This window comes from Squalius cephalus (genome assembly GCF_949319135.1).
Source record: "Squalius cephalus genome assembly, chromosome: 18".
NCBI lineage: Eukaryota > Metazoa > Chordata > Actinopteri > Cypriniformes > Leuciscidae > Squalius > Squalius cephalus.
In genome coordinates this window covers 13217677-13232624 of record NC_137139.1, presented here as the reverse complement: position 1 = coordinate 13232624, position 14948 = coordinate 13217677, and the positions used below count along the sequence as shown (strand labels likewise).

At 38.0% G+C, this 14948-nt stretch overlaps 1 protein-coding gene across 4 annotated transcripts in view; it reads right to left on the bottom strand.

Annotated features, from left to right (window-relative positions):
* Positions 1-434: 434 nt before the first annotated feature.
* The window catches only part of cacnb3a (calcium channel, voltage-dependent, beta 3a), a 44645-nt gene continuing 30131 nt past the window's right edge, over positions 435-14948 (bottom strand). The window contains exons 6-14 of one of the 4 annotated variants that reach the window (XM_079849801.1): positions 14786-14859; positions 14454-14473; positions 13440-13520; positions 13306-13364; positions 12218-12318; positions 11790-11941; positions 11567-11662; positions 9914-10084; positions 435-5535 (exon numbers count right to left, since the gene is read on the bottom strand). In XM_079849801.1, coding sequence (XP_079705927.1) covers positions 5152-5535; positions 9914-10084; positions 11567-11662; positions 11790-11941; positions 12218-12318; positions 13306-13364; positions 13440-13520; positions 14454-14473; positions 14786-14859 — 1138 coding nt within the window. In that variant the 3' untranslated portion in view covers positions 435-5151. Of the gene's footprint in view, positions 5536-8816; positions 8864-9913; positions 10085-11566; positions 11663-11789; positions 11942-12217; positions 12319-13305; positions 13365-13439; positions 13521-14453; positions 14474-14779; positions 14860-14948 lie in introns of those variants that run through there. The other 3 variants (XM_079849800.1, XM_079849802.1, XM_079849803.1) reach the window with 3 other exon arrangements.

The following is a 14948-nucleotide window of genomic DNA, read 5'->3' as shown; positions in this document are numbered from 1 at the left end:
TGCCTGGTGTCAATAAAAGCTTTTTTGGACTAACAAGGAAGTTTTCAGTTCTGAAACTTACAGGATATTTTTATAGTATGATGACCTCTTATATGTCAAAAGCTCAAGGAAAATTTGATTTCTCAGTTCATCACCCCTTTAAAGCACACAAAGAACAGCAATGCTAATGTTAATGCTAGCTAAAGAACTACTGAATGCACTTTCAGTCTTTCAACAATATATTTGGATGGGGAGGGATTTACAATTAAGACGGCTAAGTTACATATTTTAAAAGATTATGATATGAATAACGGGCACTAAATAAGACCAAGAATGTGTATTAATATGTGGTTGAATATGGTTGACAGCTTTGTAAGACAAAACAACAGTGATGCAAAAAACACTTGCAATGAAATGCGAGCAATGATCAAACAATTTGAGACACAACTGGAGTGTTAAAAGTACATAAAATGTTTTTTTTGTTTGTTTTTTATTATAACTAGTGGCATTTTCTTTAAATAGAAAGCATATACAGCATCAGGCAGGATTTATTTGTCATGTTGTCAGAAAGATGAAGGGGCGAGAGAGAGAGAGAGAGAAAGAGAGTGTGTGCCTACATCACGTCTGAGGACCAATTATGTGTCCACTGCAATTATTGTTCTACCTAGTGCATTTATTGCATTACAAAGACATCAAAAAAGAAAAAAATAGTGCAATATCTTTTTCTCTACTTACACAGAAGAGGAAGTGTTAATGTTCTAAGGCGTTTTCTTTCCATGTTTGTATTGCATACAGAATCGAAGACAAATGACTCAAATTATACCCATAGTAAATATTGTGCTTCTTAATACCTCAGAAAGAAAATAAAAATCAGCGTTTTATATGGATGCTGTATTGGTCCGCTAGAAAACAATGCAATGCCATAACAGATAAGGGAAAAAACAATGTATCATGTACATTTACATTAAGACATGCAAACCTAAAATAGTAGACCTTATACAGTACAGGTCCCACCAAAGCTCTTTTACATTGTGCATTGTGGATAATACACATTGTGTCTTTTCCTCAGTCTTAATATCAATCTAACTACAACAATGCAAGTTCTTGCCTTAAATAAAAGTAGCTGAATTCATATCCTACTGGTCCTGACAAATGCTATGTAAAGGAATATTCCAGGTAAAAAACAAATTAGGTTCTATTGACACGGCACAGAACATAAGTTGGACTCGTCTCTCAAATAAAAATCTCATGTACAGTAACAGACTTACAATAGAAGTCTATATGGCATTCTGGAGGGTTTAAAAGCTCAAATGTGCAGCTTGTATTTTAGTTTAAGTGCTTTTTTAAGTTCTTACAACAACTTTTTGAACTTATGATTATGTGTTACCAAAATTATTACTAGAGTGGAGTGCAAAAGTTTTACATGATCATGATAGTTGAAAGATTAGATATAACTTTACATAGACAAGGTTAGTAAGCAATGTCTATGTATAAAGTTTATGTATAATGTTTAAGTCTTGTGGATTTACTTTTGAAACAGTTTATCCTTTATTCGGGTGTAATGCCTCACCTCTTAGACTTCCATTGTAAGTCTATTACTGTGTGCACGTACTTTTTTCAAATTTTTACAAACTCATGTCACAGATTCTGTCAGTACAGCTTAACTTCAACTTGGAACTTTCCTTTATTACATCAATCCAAATATGTGTAATGGTTAAGCGTTAACATACAAAAATAACAGTGGAGGTATTGAAGCCCATGAGACTGAAAAGAAAATGAACTTTGCGGCAGAAGCCCCTTGTCTGTGGTCAGTATAAAAGAGGGGGAGTTGTCTTACTAAATAGAATAATACTTACAACAAGAATCAATGCAATACTAAAGTATATCAGAAAGAAACGATCAGATCTCATGCAACACTTGCATAGATTTTTTTTTCAGTCATGCTCTGATTTTCTTTGTTTTTTTTTTAAATATAGAACAATAGATTAAAGTGAGACATGTTGATAGCAAATAAAGATGCAGTACACTAAAAGAGAGGATTGGTCAAGGCATTTGTTAAAGTGGAATTTTACCCTGACTTCCACACCCCAGAACATGTACATTTCCCATGACCCTCTAAACAGGCTTTACTTCAAGATTGGTGCTGTAAACACAATGTCCAGGACTTTGACATACAATCTACGTCAGTTTGATCTTATGTTAGAAAGGCAAGAGATACAGTGACTTCTAATGACCTGAGATCAACGTGTGACGTGGGTTGTTAACAGGTAATTGATTTCTTCAATCTGACATGGAAAGACTCTTTTAGTCCTTAAACATACTCTACATACTCATAGCACGTGAACGCAAACGCTTATAGCTACTTAATTTGCATTGCATTCTTAGTATTGCCACAAGGGGCACTATAGCATGCATTAGCATAAAATGTCTTCTCTTTCACGTCAACAACAGTTTGAAGGGCATTTAGCTTGAAATACTTGCTTTCACGCACTTGCGTAGAGTATGTTTCAGGCCTTAGCATTCACCGTATCAGTGTATTGTCGTAGCTACCAGTAATCGTTGTTTCGCCTGTTTGGATTTCAGTGTACTTCAGGTCTACAACTCTGTTTAAGCTATGATGAACATACTATGGTTGTGATGTACTCAATCAATTTTGGTCGATAAGACAAGTCTTTACAATCTTATATGAGGGAGGATGTTTCTAAAAGTGCATTGTGGGAGTGTACGGATCCAGTACAATCAATGCGACAATCAATTGAGGGACAGTCAATTTAGCACCGTCCCTCTGGAGGACAATGCATTAGTGCTGAGGACAAGAGGTGTTAAGGCATGCAACTATACATTCACTCAAGTCTCTGTGCATGTTTGGAAAGAGTCTACGTGAAATCATACTTTAATACGCATCCTATACGTATAAACAATGCATTAAATCAGAAAGGTTAGTTCGAAAGAAAAATAAGGATTTCTCTTGCTGGATGGCGATGTTTGGATATGTACCGAAATCTAGAGGCCATCACAAAAAATGTAAAATACATTAATTTAGATGTTTTAATTGTAAGAAGACCCCAAACAAAACTACAGCGCTACATGAGAGTGTACTGCAACTTTATGTGACTTTACATAACCGTACAACAACTGACGTTACATATATTTCAATGCGTCTCACGTCAACAATCTCTGAGTGAGAGCAATCCTGACTTTGTAAACATCGCAACATTTGTTAAAAACAATACAGATCCATAAAAACAAAGTGAAGTAACGTTCTAAAGAATTATACTCAGGATCTGGTGAAATTTCATTCGATATATACACGCTAGCTATTCTTAGATGCGTTACTAATATTCTGTTGCAGATTTTAAATTAAACAAAAAAAACGAGTAGATTTTTCTACTCTTATATACTTAAAGTTTTCTAAAAGTCCTGTTTCAACCCTAATGTGCAAATAGTCCTAAATAGTTGTATTTGAGACATGCAGTGGTATAGATATACAGGTAAGTATTAAGGCCAGTTTGAATTGTCCTACACTGGAGAAACCTTAGCCTAAGCTGCTACAGGTAACATCCGAGTCTAGAGTCATGACAATGAGAAAAGGGAGAAACTTTCTTGGATTTGGTCGTAACACAACCTGGTTGATATATGCTAATGTAATCACCAATCAGGTCATTAAACTAGCTAGCCGTCAATGTGTCGTCAAAGTAAGATGCGACACTATGTTTTTAAGTTGGCCACGGTAACCGGCCGTTTAGATGCCCAGAGCCTCGAGGAGGAAAGAGTGACGAGAAACAGAGGACAGAGGAAGACCGCGTTCTTCTTGGTAAAGACAAAGTCCTTCTGAGGCAGTTCACTCGGCAGCCATTTTGGTAATGCTAATACAACTCTTACCTACTTAAATGAGGATATCGCTTTGCCAACCTTTCAACAATTGTTAAAATCACTTAAAAACACTGATACAAAATTTTTAATTTAGCTTCTTTAGCTTTATAAATTATGTTAGTCTAGCTAATGTGCATGCATATTCTAGACAAAACAGATCAGGATGCATTTGACTGGCTCTTTTAAATGAGAGACGCCATTTTGAGTGTTATGATTATACTGTCTCTGATAAGGTCAACCAATTGATGACTTGCAAATGTGTCAAATGGTAAAATGTATGAATCTAGACCTGAACTTTTCAACTGTCGAATCGCAGAGGAACAACATGACTATCCCAAAACGGACACCAAAACTGGTGAGCTTCATCTATGGTACTTCTATAAAAAAAAAAAAGCCAGAGTATGGGCACTGTTGGGTGATAAAATAAATCCAGTTTTTCAGTCCTTCTCATTTCCCAGAAAAAGAAACCGATGACACTGACCTAATTAGGTTCTTTCTTTATGCGGCAGTACGGAAATGCAGGAAGATCGACTGCTTCTCTTCATTCTGGAGTTAAATTTCACCTCATGTGCAAACCCAGACTATAGTCCCAATAATATTTTTACTCTACGACAGCAGAGCGTAACCCTGAATCCCTTTCCTACATATACCACATTTGCATGGTGCTTGTGACAGGCGCCAATGTGTGCTACATCTATGAACGTGACCATGAAATGTCAGTTGCCTGAATAATGTACAAATAAACAACTGATGTTGATAAGACAAGTGCATACAGGCTCCATGATAAAGGGCATGACCCCAAAAAATAGTGAGTAATATTCACATTTACAAGCGCGCTAGCAAAAAAAAAAAGAAGCCATTAAAGTAAGATGCAACAAAATGCTACAACATCTTTCATTGTGACTCACATCCCATGCTATAAAAGTGCTTTTCCTTTTCCCATAATGCTTTCTGTGCTCATTGGGTTAAGGGAGAGTGTATAATACGCAAAATAATAAAGTAATATTGGACTCGGGTGGGGTAAGGGTTTCCAGAGGAAGCTCGAATATTGTTTTGATCAGAACATGCATTTGATCTTAAAGGAGAAAAGCTGCCCTGTCTTTAAAAAGCAAATGTAGTGCAATGCCTCAAACAATAACGACCACATAAGCTTAGAAAACAGGATATTTTTCGCCAATTATAGGCAGCTTCATCCACCAACACACATACACGCACATTGTGCGTTTCCAATTCCTCACCAATCCCCATCACCCCGATTCACGACCCAACCCTCTCTTCCAGACTCCTGCAGGTGGACGGTCAGTAGTTGTCCCTCGGCCAGGCTCTCACGCGCTGGCGGTTGTTTCGTTGGTTGTGTCCGTCCTGCGAGTCTCGCTGCTGCAGGAGTCGGTCCCGTGACTCGTGTCCGTTAGTACTGTTGATGCCACCGGGTTGGTTACGGTTGGGCGGGTACACGTCCCGGTACGGGTTAGAGTGGCGTTGGGGTTCGTAATCATCTTCCTCTTCTTCTTCCTCCTCCTCCTCCTCTTCTTCCTCGTCCTCCGGGGGGTGCAGGGAGCTAGAGCCGCCTCGGCGGAGGGAGCGAGAGTCACTGGCCTCGTCGGAGGGCATGAGGCTGTCCTGCTCCCCCTGCTCCTCCTCCTCCACTCCCCCTCCACCCCCGGCGGGCGACAACTGCTGGTTCTGGGACAGAAAGAGAGAGATGACCACTCTAAACCATACTGAGGTCACGTTTCCTCTTTCTGTTTCACTCCAAAGAAAAACGACTTGTTTAGGAGATTGGTATACACATAAAAAAACACAAATATTAAAACATGTAATGTGCAGTGAGGTGGGGAGAAGTCTCACCGATGACATAAAGTGACTGGTAACTATGGCTTTGTTCACACTGCACACAAATTGGACTTGCTTTTTAAATCCAGACTTTAGGACTAACTGTCCAAACTTGTCAGATGTGTTTTTGCTGTTCAGGCTGAATTGTTTTGAGTCTGAACAAAGCCTCTTTGGTTGCTGAGATCAAACTGCTGTGCATTATAGATTGCTACGCATTTTCCTCTGGAGCAAAAAAGATTCAGGTTAGTTTTAGAAACAAGGAGGTTGCATTCAAAGGGAAGTTAGAAGGGTTGTCACATTCACAAAGCATCAGTCTGTGTGCTCAGATACAGCCTGTTTTACAAAGTCATAAAATCAGTGTGTTTCTTTATAACGCAGGAAAACAGGCAGCTGTATCTGCTTTGTGAACTCATCTTATGGAGGGCCTACGGTGTTAATATCAATCAGCAAGGTGCAAAAACAGAACAGTCTGAGATGACTGTGCAGCTCGCTCCGATAAAAGCAAATTAAGCCAAAAGTGTAGAGGGGTAGGTGCATAACACAATAGAAATCATAGAAAAAGTGGGCCTTGTCAAATGGAAAGTTTGCACTGCCATATGGGAATTTACATCATTTGACAGAAAAAGTTAAGGAAAAAAATGGACTTCTAGAAAGTGGCAGAAAGCATGTGGCTACTTCCCTGTAATTAATCCAGTTCAGTTCTAACCTCCAATCCGTAGGAACGCTGCCTACACCTTTAGAAAAGCTTCCTACACCTTTAGAAATGCTGCCTACACCTTTAGAAAAGCTTCCTACACCGTTAGAAAAGCTTCCTACACCGTTAGAAACACCTTTAGGAATGCTGCCTACACCTTCAGAAATGCTGCCTACACCTTTACAAACGCTGCCTACACCTTTACAAATGCTGCCTACACCTTTACAAACGCTGCCTACACCTTTACAAATGCTGCCTACACCTTTACAAATGCTGCCTACACCTTTACAAACGCTGCCTACACCTTTACAAATGCTGCCTACACCTTTACAAACGCTGCCTACACCTTTACAAACGCTGCCTACACCTTCAGAAATGCTGCCTTACACCTTTACAAATGCTGCCTACACCTTTACAAACGCTGCCTACACCTTTACAAACGCTGCCTACACCTTCAGAAATGCTGCCTTACACCTTTACAAATGCTGCCTACACCTTTAGAAATGCTGCCTACACCTTTACAAACGCTGCCTACACCTTCAGAAATGCTGCCTTACACCTTTACAAATGCTGCCTACACCTTTAGAAATGCTGCCTACACCTTTACAAACGCTGCCTACACCTTCAGAAATGCTGCCTTACACCTTTACAAATGCTGCCTACACCTTTAGAAATGCTGCCTTACACCTTTACAAATGCTGCCTACACCTTCAGAAATGCTGCCTTACACCTTTACAAATGCTGCCTACACCTTTAGAAATGCTGCCTACACCTTTACAAACGCTGCCTACACCTTCAGAAATGCTGCCTACACCTTTAGAAATGCTGCCTACACCTTTACAAACGCTGCCTACACCTACAGAAATGCTGCCTACACCTTTACAAATGCTGCCTACACCTTTAGAAAAGCTTCCTACACCTTTATAAAAGCTTCCTACACTTTTACAAATGCTGCCTACACCTTTACAAACGCTGCCTACACCTACAGAAATGCTGCCTACACCTTTACAAATGCTGCCTACACCTTTAGAAAAGCTTCCTACACCTTTATAAAAGCTTCCTACACTTTTACAAATGCTGCCTACACCTTTAGAATCGTTGCCTACACCTTGAAGCATGCCACCTACACCCTTACAAATGCTGTCTACACCTTTAAACTTGTCTACACTTTTAGAAACATTGCCTTCAACTTTACAAATGCTGTCTGCAGTTTTAGAAAAAGCTGTCTACACCTTTAGAAACGTTGCCCACATCTAGAGACACGTCGCCTACACCCTTACAAATGCCGCCTACACCTTTAGAAAAGTTGCCTTCACCTTAGGATACACTACCTACAGCTTTACAAATGTCTACACCTTAGGACCCACTACCTACATCTTCAGAAATGCTGCCTACACCTTCACAAACACTGCCTACACCTTCAGAAATCCTGCTTACACCTTTACAAACATTCTCTGTAGCTTTACAAATGTGGTTCCACTTTATTTTGATAGTCCACTTTAGACATTCTACTGATGATAAGTAATTTTGCCACAAATGCTACCCATCCCACACCTTTACAAATGCCGTCTACACATTTTACAAATGTTGTCTATACCTTTACAAACACTACCTACACCTTTAGAAAAGCTGCTAACATTAGAATACACTGCCTTAAACACACCTTAAGACCCAGTGCCTACATCTTCAGAAAAGCAGCTTATAGCTTTAAAAATGCCTTCTTTAATTATCCACCTTATTGTGCAACGGGGAAGTAAGCTATTTTCTGAGAATGTGCAAGACTTCTGATTCATTAGTCGCTATAGGTAAATAACTAGAAGAATAACAAATAGCAGTACACGGTAAAACTATTTGCGAAAGAAATAAGAAATACCAGTTTGCAATATCAAGCAGCATAAGCAGGTAACACCAGAATCCAGACACATTCAATATACAAATGGGCGTCCCCGCTCTTACATTAAAAATAAGGGATAGATGTGCTATAGGTTTATAAATGCTGCACACACCTTTAGAAAACCTACCTACACCTTTAGAAATGTTGCCTACACCATAAGATGTACTGATTACATATTAAGAAGAACATTTAAATGTGGATTTAATGGACATTTGAATGTGCTTTTGGAGTTTTCTTGAACATTAAAGGCATTTTAAGGCCAGCATAATTTTAAACATAAAGCTTTTGTATTACCACCTTTTACCCAACTGAAACATAAAAACTATAAATGGGCTACATGTCTCACCAACAACAGCATAACACAATCATATATTTGCATATATGATTTTCTTTTTTCAAATTAAGTGTTTTTCCAATGGGGATACCAGATGGCCATTTCCATTTGGAGGGTTTAAAGGAATTGAAGGATGTAAAGAGTATCAGGGTGGGGTTTTGATTTACAGTCAGAGTGGGGAAGGCAGATTGACTGTCTCACCTACTCACCGCAGGTTTGTAAGCGTTCATTCAATTAATTCCTGTGTTTCAGAGAACTGCAAAGATGTCAGGCATGAATGAGACACAAAACAGACAGATTGAGACTTACAACATGTCAGTATTACAAGTATTTGTGGACCCAAGACAACTAAAGGACAGAGAGTGAAAATATGGATTGGAGGAAAAGACAGACCAGACAAACGTTTACTTTATGACCACCTCATGTTGTCAAAAAGGATAATTATAATCAGTTTTTTAAATTACAGATCTGTTTTGTCAAATGCAAAGTAGGACTGACCAATTATTGCTTGCATGAAATGATTAAAGCAGAACAGATCTGTCACTAGTTTGAATATACAGGGGCTCTAGTCAAAAGTCAAAACTCTAGTGCCAACCTTTATTTAGCATTTTACCTTTAAAACTGTGTCCCATACACCAGTGAAAATCAGCTGTGACCTAAAACCATTTTCTGTGTGAAACTGCAACATCCTGACTTTTGAGGTCAGCTGTATAATTTTAATTGAATTAACTTCATAGGATATTGAATGAGGTGGATGCAGACCTGAATCCACACATCACAAATATAAGATATATTTCTCGAAGCTGATACATATGGCATTTATATTCTCAATGATTATGTTTAGAACAGTCTCTGGACTACTTTCCAGGCTGATCGATGAGGACACACACTGTACTAAGTCTGGTGGACTCTGGTCTAACTAGGCCAGTGCATATGTGACTGCAAAACACAAAACTTTTCAAGAATGTAGTCATCTGCATTTTTAAATATAGAAGGATATATTGAATATTTATGACGATGACTTTGCTCATATTGTGAATGTCACAATTTAATGTGCCATCCCAGACAGCAACAAAGTGTCGGCCCAGATCGACTGGAATCCACACGTACCAGACGTGGACCGGATCTGGGCCGACACGATGTTGCCGTCTGGGAAATAAGTTTCCTTAGATATGTCATTGCACTAGTTCCACAATCCCTCCTTGTAAAGCTGCTTTGATTATCTTGAGAGCCAAAGGCATATATTTCTCCTACTGTATATAAAACTCTTTAAATGTTTCGGCCTATCCACACAAAGACGCCTCACCTGAAGACTGGAGATTGCCGAGGGTGGGGTCATCAGATTTTGCTCCAATAAGGGGTTAAGAGGGGCGGTGCCTGGCAGATGAGTGGCACGCCAGTAAACCTCCAGATATTCAGCGAGGTGCTCACAGGCGTCCTCCAACTGGTTCTCATCCAAAATGACATCAAACATCTCCTGATGGGGAGACAGGGTGGAGGAGAAGATGACATGCGGGGGATGAAATTAGAAGATATTATATAAAATATCTTATGATGGTGGACAGGTGATGGGAGATGACGTTGAGCGACAGGTAGGATAATGGCTCTATGGAACAACATGCAACATGACTTTTGTCAGAATGTGGTTTGGAAAAGCAAGCGTTTGCATCACTAGAACTGTAGCAAGGCCAGTCTAAATAAGTTCAGTTTAGAACTAAGCAACGTATGGGGCTTCCTTAAAAAGTTGAAGAGCAGTCAATCAAGTGAGAATGAAGAACAAACATTTAAAATTACACCAGTTCACTAACAATGTGAGACACAAAATTACCTTCATTTCCAATTAACACAATGTGTAGTCAGACAGATGTGCCCTAAATGAAATGCTCTCAAAACCTGCAGTTCTCATCCTTGCAATCCTAAGTCAGCCATTGAGAGTTTTGGTGAAAACAAATCTAACTTCACTTTGTTTAGGGCTGTCAGAGTTTGACTGGTAATCAGGTCTATTTAAACAGAGGGGAAAACAGCTAAATGATGGTAGAGATTTTGAATAGTTAATCCAAAAAGAATAATTCGATCATTATTTACCCACCCTTGTGTATTCCCAAAAAGTACTAGTTTCTCTTTCCAATGCAATTGCAATAAATGGGTACTTTCAAGCTTTCAAAAAGCACCATACAAGTCCTGCATATGCTATACTTCAAGTTTTCTGAAACCAAACGATAGCTTTGTGTGAGAAACATATAGCAAATGTTGTTATCCACTGAAAACTGTGTTTTGTGAACCAGATCAACCAATTCATGACAAAGATCATTGTAAAAAGATTTGTGAATCATACTTTTATGGGGTTTTAGTGTCCTCCTTAAAGCTCCAGTCCCTATTCACTGCAATTGCATGGAAAGGAGCAACTAGTACAGTTTCTCAAAATATCTTCCCATGTTCCACACAAGAAAGAAAGTCATATGTATTAGGAACAAAATGAGGGAGAGTAAATAATAATAATTTTTGGAAAATAATTTTTTCTATACCCTTTTGGATTTATATTCTAGACATGTGCGTTGCTGTCCGTCAGGGGTGTCCAATCCTGCTCCTGCAGAGTTTAGCTCCATCAAACCTGCCAGGAAGTTTCAAGTGATCTTGTAGACCTTGATAAGCTGGTTCAGCTGTGTTTAATTAGGACTAGAGCGGATAGTGGTCCTCAAGGAGCACAGGATTGGACACCCCTGCTGTACATGCATTACTCATTTATGAGTTTACATCAAGTACCAGGGCACATCCCATACTGCAATATGGCAGTCTAGCTCTTTAAGACCTTTTCAAGGAAATATTGTAAAAAGACAAAACTATCCAATTATATTTTTGGATCTTGACAACACTAATGTTGAATCTACAGTATTCTGAACAGCTCTGTAAATGTGTATGGGTATGTGTGTGTGAGTGTGTTTAAACTTCAAGAACTTACAGGGGGACACTGAACCAGTTTATCTGCTGCCATCATCTGAACATTGAGGTGTTTGCTCTGTGATTTACCCCTCGACTTTATCAACCGCTGTAGGACCTGCCAAAAGAGAGGAAATATCAAAGAAAAATAAATGATCTATTTTTCTGTTAATAGAGCTGAAGATATTTTTGAGAATATTTTCAGCAATCCTTTGAACTAGTGCACCCGTGATCATGAGACCTACCTTTGGAGAGGTGACCTTGACATAGACTATAATGGGAGCTAGCGAGGTTTTAGCTAGCTGTGTTGGATGGTTAATGGTGTCCGCATCCAGAATCACCAGTTGAAGGGTTTTGGCCAACTCAAATATTCTCTCGATCTCACTCTGTACCTCCGCTGGGTGCACAAACAGACAAACAGCACCCACAAAACATGAAGCCCGAGAAAACAGAAGGAGAAAATGCTCAAAAAGTTCAAAAATATAGATTTTGTCTGCTGGTTTTTATTTTTGAACATTGTTAATACCTATTCTTACAATTTTGACAAGACCTTGTTAACCAGCTAGATACTTTAAACTAATTGTGGTCAAAAAATAGGCAACTGATGTTATCTTATTGTTGAGCTCTGAAGGGTGTACAGTATAGCAAGTCTTTAGTGAGCTGATGTTCTCACCCAAACTGGTCCGTGTGTTAGACCTCTCCATGATAGGTCTCTTGTTGAGAACCGATCTCTTGGCTAAAGAAAGGTCAGCGGTTACCCGGGTTATAGAAATCCTGTCAGCATAACAATCCATTAGTGACTTAATGATGTGAAAGAAAGATTGCAGGTCACTGAAAATCATGTCTCCACCATGGTAATTGATTATGATGTGCCAGTTCTATTTTATATTACTTAAATTTGGGTCTGTTCCTCGTACAAAGCGTATGGCTTTAGAAGACATGAAATATAATCACATGAGTTGTATGGACTACTTTTATGGCCTTTTTGGAGCTTGACAGACGCTGTCACCATTAATTTTCATTATAAGTACATAAGTGTGAGTAAACGACGATTATGTATACACATACACTGAATTAAGATTTTTTTTAATGTTTATGAAAGAAGTGTCAAAGTTACATTTATTTGATCAGTAAAAACAATAATATTCCTTAAGAAACATTTCTTATTATTATCAACATTGAAATCAGATATTTTTGTAAAACCTGTGATACACTATCATTCAAAAGTCTGTATATACATTTTTTTTAGCATAGACTGATCAAAAGACATTTACGTATTTCTATTTCTATTTCTATATCTGTTTTGAAAAAAATTATTCCACAAAAATATTAAGCAGCAAAAACAGTTTTCCAAATTGATAATAATAAGAACCATTATCAATAATTGAGTACCACTAATAATTGATAAAAAAATTGTCAAATCATCATATTAGAATGATTTCTGAAGGATCATGTGACACTGAAGACCGGAGTAATGATGCTGAAAACTCAGCTTTGATCACAGGAATAAAATACATTTTAAAACATATTAAAATAAAAAAATAAAATGATTTTAATTTGTAATAATATTTCACAATGTTACTGTTTTTACTGTATATTTATTTTTGATCAAATAAATGCAGCCTTGGTGAGCAGAAGAGACTTCTTAAAAAAAAAAACATAAAACATTTAAAATCTTAATTATTCCAAAGTTTTTACCGGTAGTGTATATCTAATACATATACAATCGAGAAATGTGCCAAGATGTCTTTTAGAGCTCACCGTCCATCAAAGCGATGTTTGAGAAAGTCAAACAGAGCTTTCTGCATCATATCTGTCACCTGTCGACAGACACGACACATGAGACAACAAATTTCAAAACAAATTCAGAGGGTTGTGTGAAGTCTAGCGCTCACCTCATAGCCCTTCAGTGAAGGCCCAACCAGAACCACAGGCCTCATGGACGGCACCACATCATATGGAGGAATGAGTTCAGTCTAAATGAGAAAGACAAGAACCACAGCATCAAGTACAACCAGAACAAACCGGATTTAAAGCAGTATCCGTAATGTGTCAGCACAGACTGGTAACACAATCTTGGTACATACTGCTGCAATTGTCATGCATATATATTTTCCTGAGATGCATGAAACATTGTCAAGATACTTTCCTACTGTTTACAATATCTAGTACTGTCATCGAAATAATTCTGTGTTACAATGTAATAATGCATTATGCATGTACTTATTATAGGGTTAGGTTTAGGGTTATTACTACAGCAACTACATGTAATGTGTAAATAGGACACTGTAAAATAAAGTGTTACCTAATTCTATTTAGTTCATTTACCAAATAGAATTGTTTCGGCAGACACTACCATTCAAAATTTTGGGGTCAGTATAAGATAATTTTTTATTAAGACATTAATATTTTTATTAAGCATGGATACATTAAATTGATTAATTCTTTTTTCTTTTTTTTAACTGTTTATTTTTTACATTGATAACAATAAGTCATGTTTCTTGAGCATCATCATATTAGAATGATTTCTGAAGGATCATGTGACACTGAAGACCGGAGTAATGATGCTGAAAATTCAGCTTTGATAACAGGAATAAATAATATTTTAAAATATATTACAATAGAAAACAGCTATTTAATATTGTAATAATATTTCACAATATTACTGTGTTTTTGATCAAATAAATACAGCTTTGGTGAGCATAAAACAGAACATTCCAAAATTTTGAAGAGTAGTGTAGTGTATTTTTGGCCATTTTGTGTGTGTGCTTTTGGCAGTGATACCAAAAGGGGGCTTCCTATAAGTATCTCATTAAATCATTTGCTCAATTATGTTACAACCTGTCTGACCAATCGCAAGGAGAGATTATCATAAGATATCGAACACAAAGCCACATTAACACACCTACCTGCTTTAGCTTCTGTTTGGCTTTTGGAAATGAGAGAACACATCAGAATCAGCATTCAGAAGATTGTAGAATAAGAATTACTTATATTTTTAACCATACTCTGAACTTTTACAGTTGTTATCCTACTGAATTTGACAGTAGAAGCTTAACCTGTGACAGAATGTGTCATGCGTTAAGAGGAGGAGGAAAGAATAAGAACAAAAGCAAGGAAAGATAAATAAACTCACTGATCTCCAGCCCTACTGATATTTTGCTCATTTGGGGCAGCATTCCCAGTCACACACATCCCCTGCAAAGCAGCATGGCGCCCAGGCCGTCATACTCACTCTCACCTGCAGATGGCGGCGTGGATCTCCAACCTCCTGATACCATGTCGCCTAGGCTTGAGGAGGAGTTTCCACTTTTCCTGCAGAGAAAGAAAGAAAGAAAGAAAAAAACATCAGCCTATGATACCACATGCCTTCACAGAGCTGGTAAGCTATCTGGACATTGCCA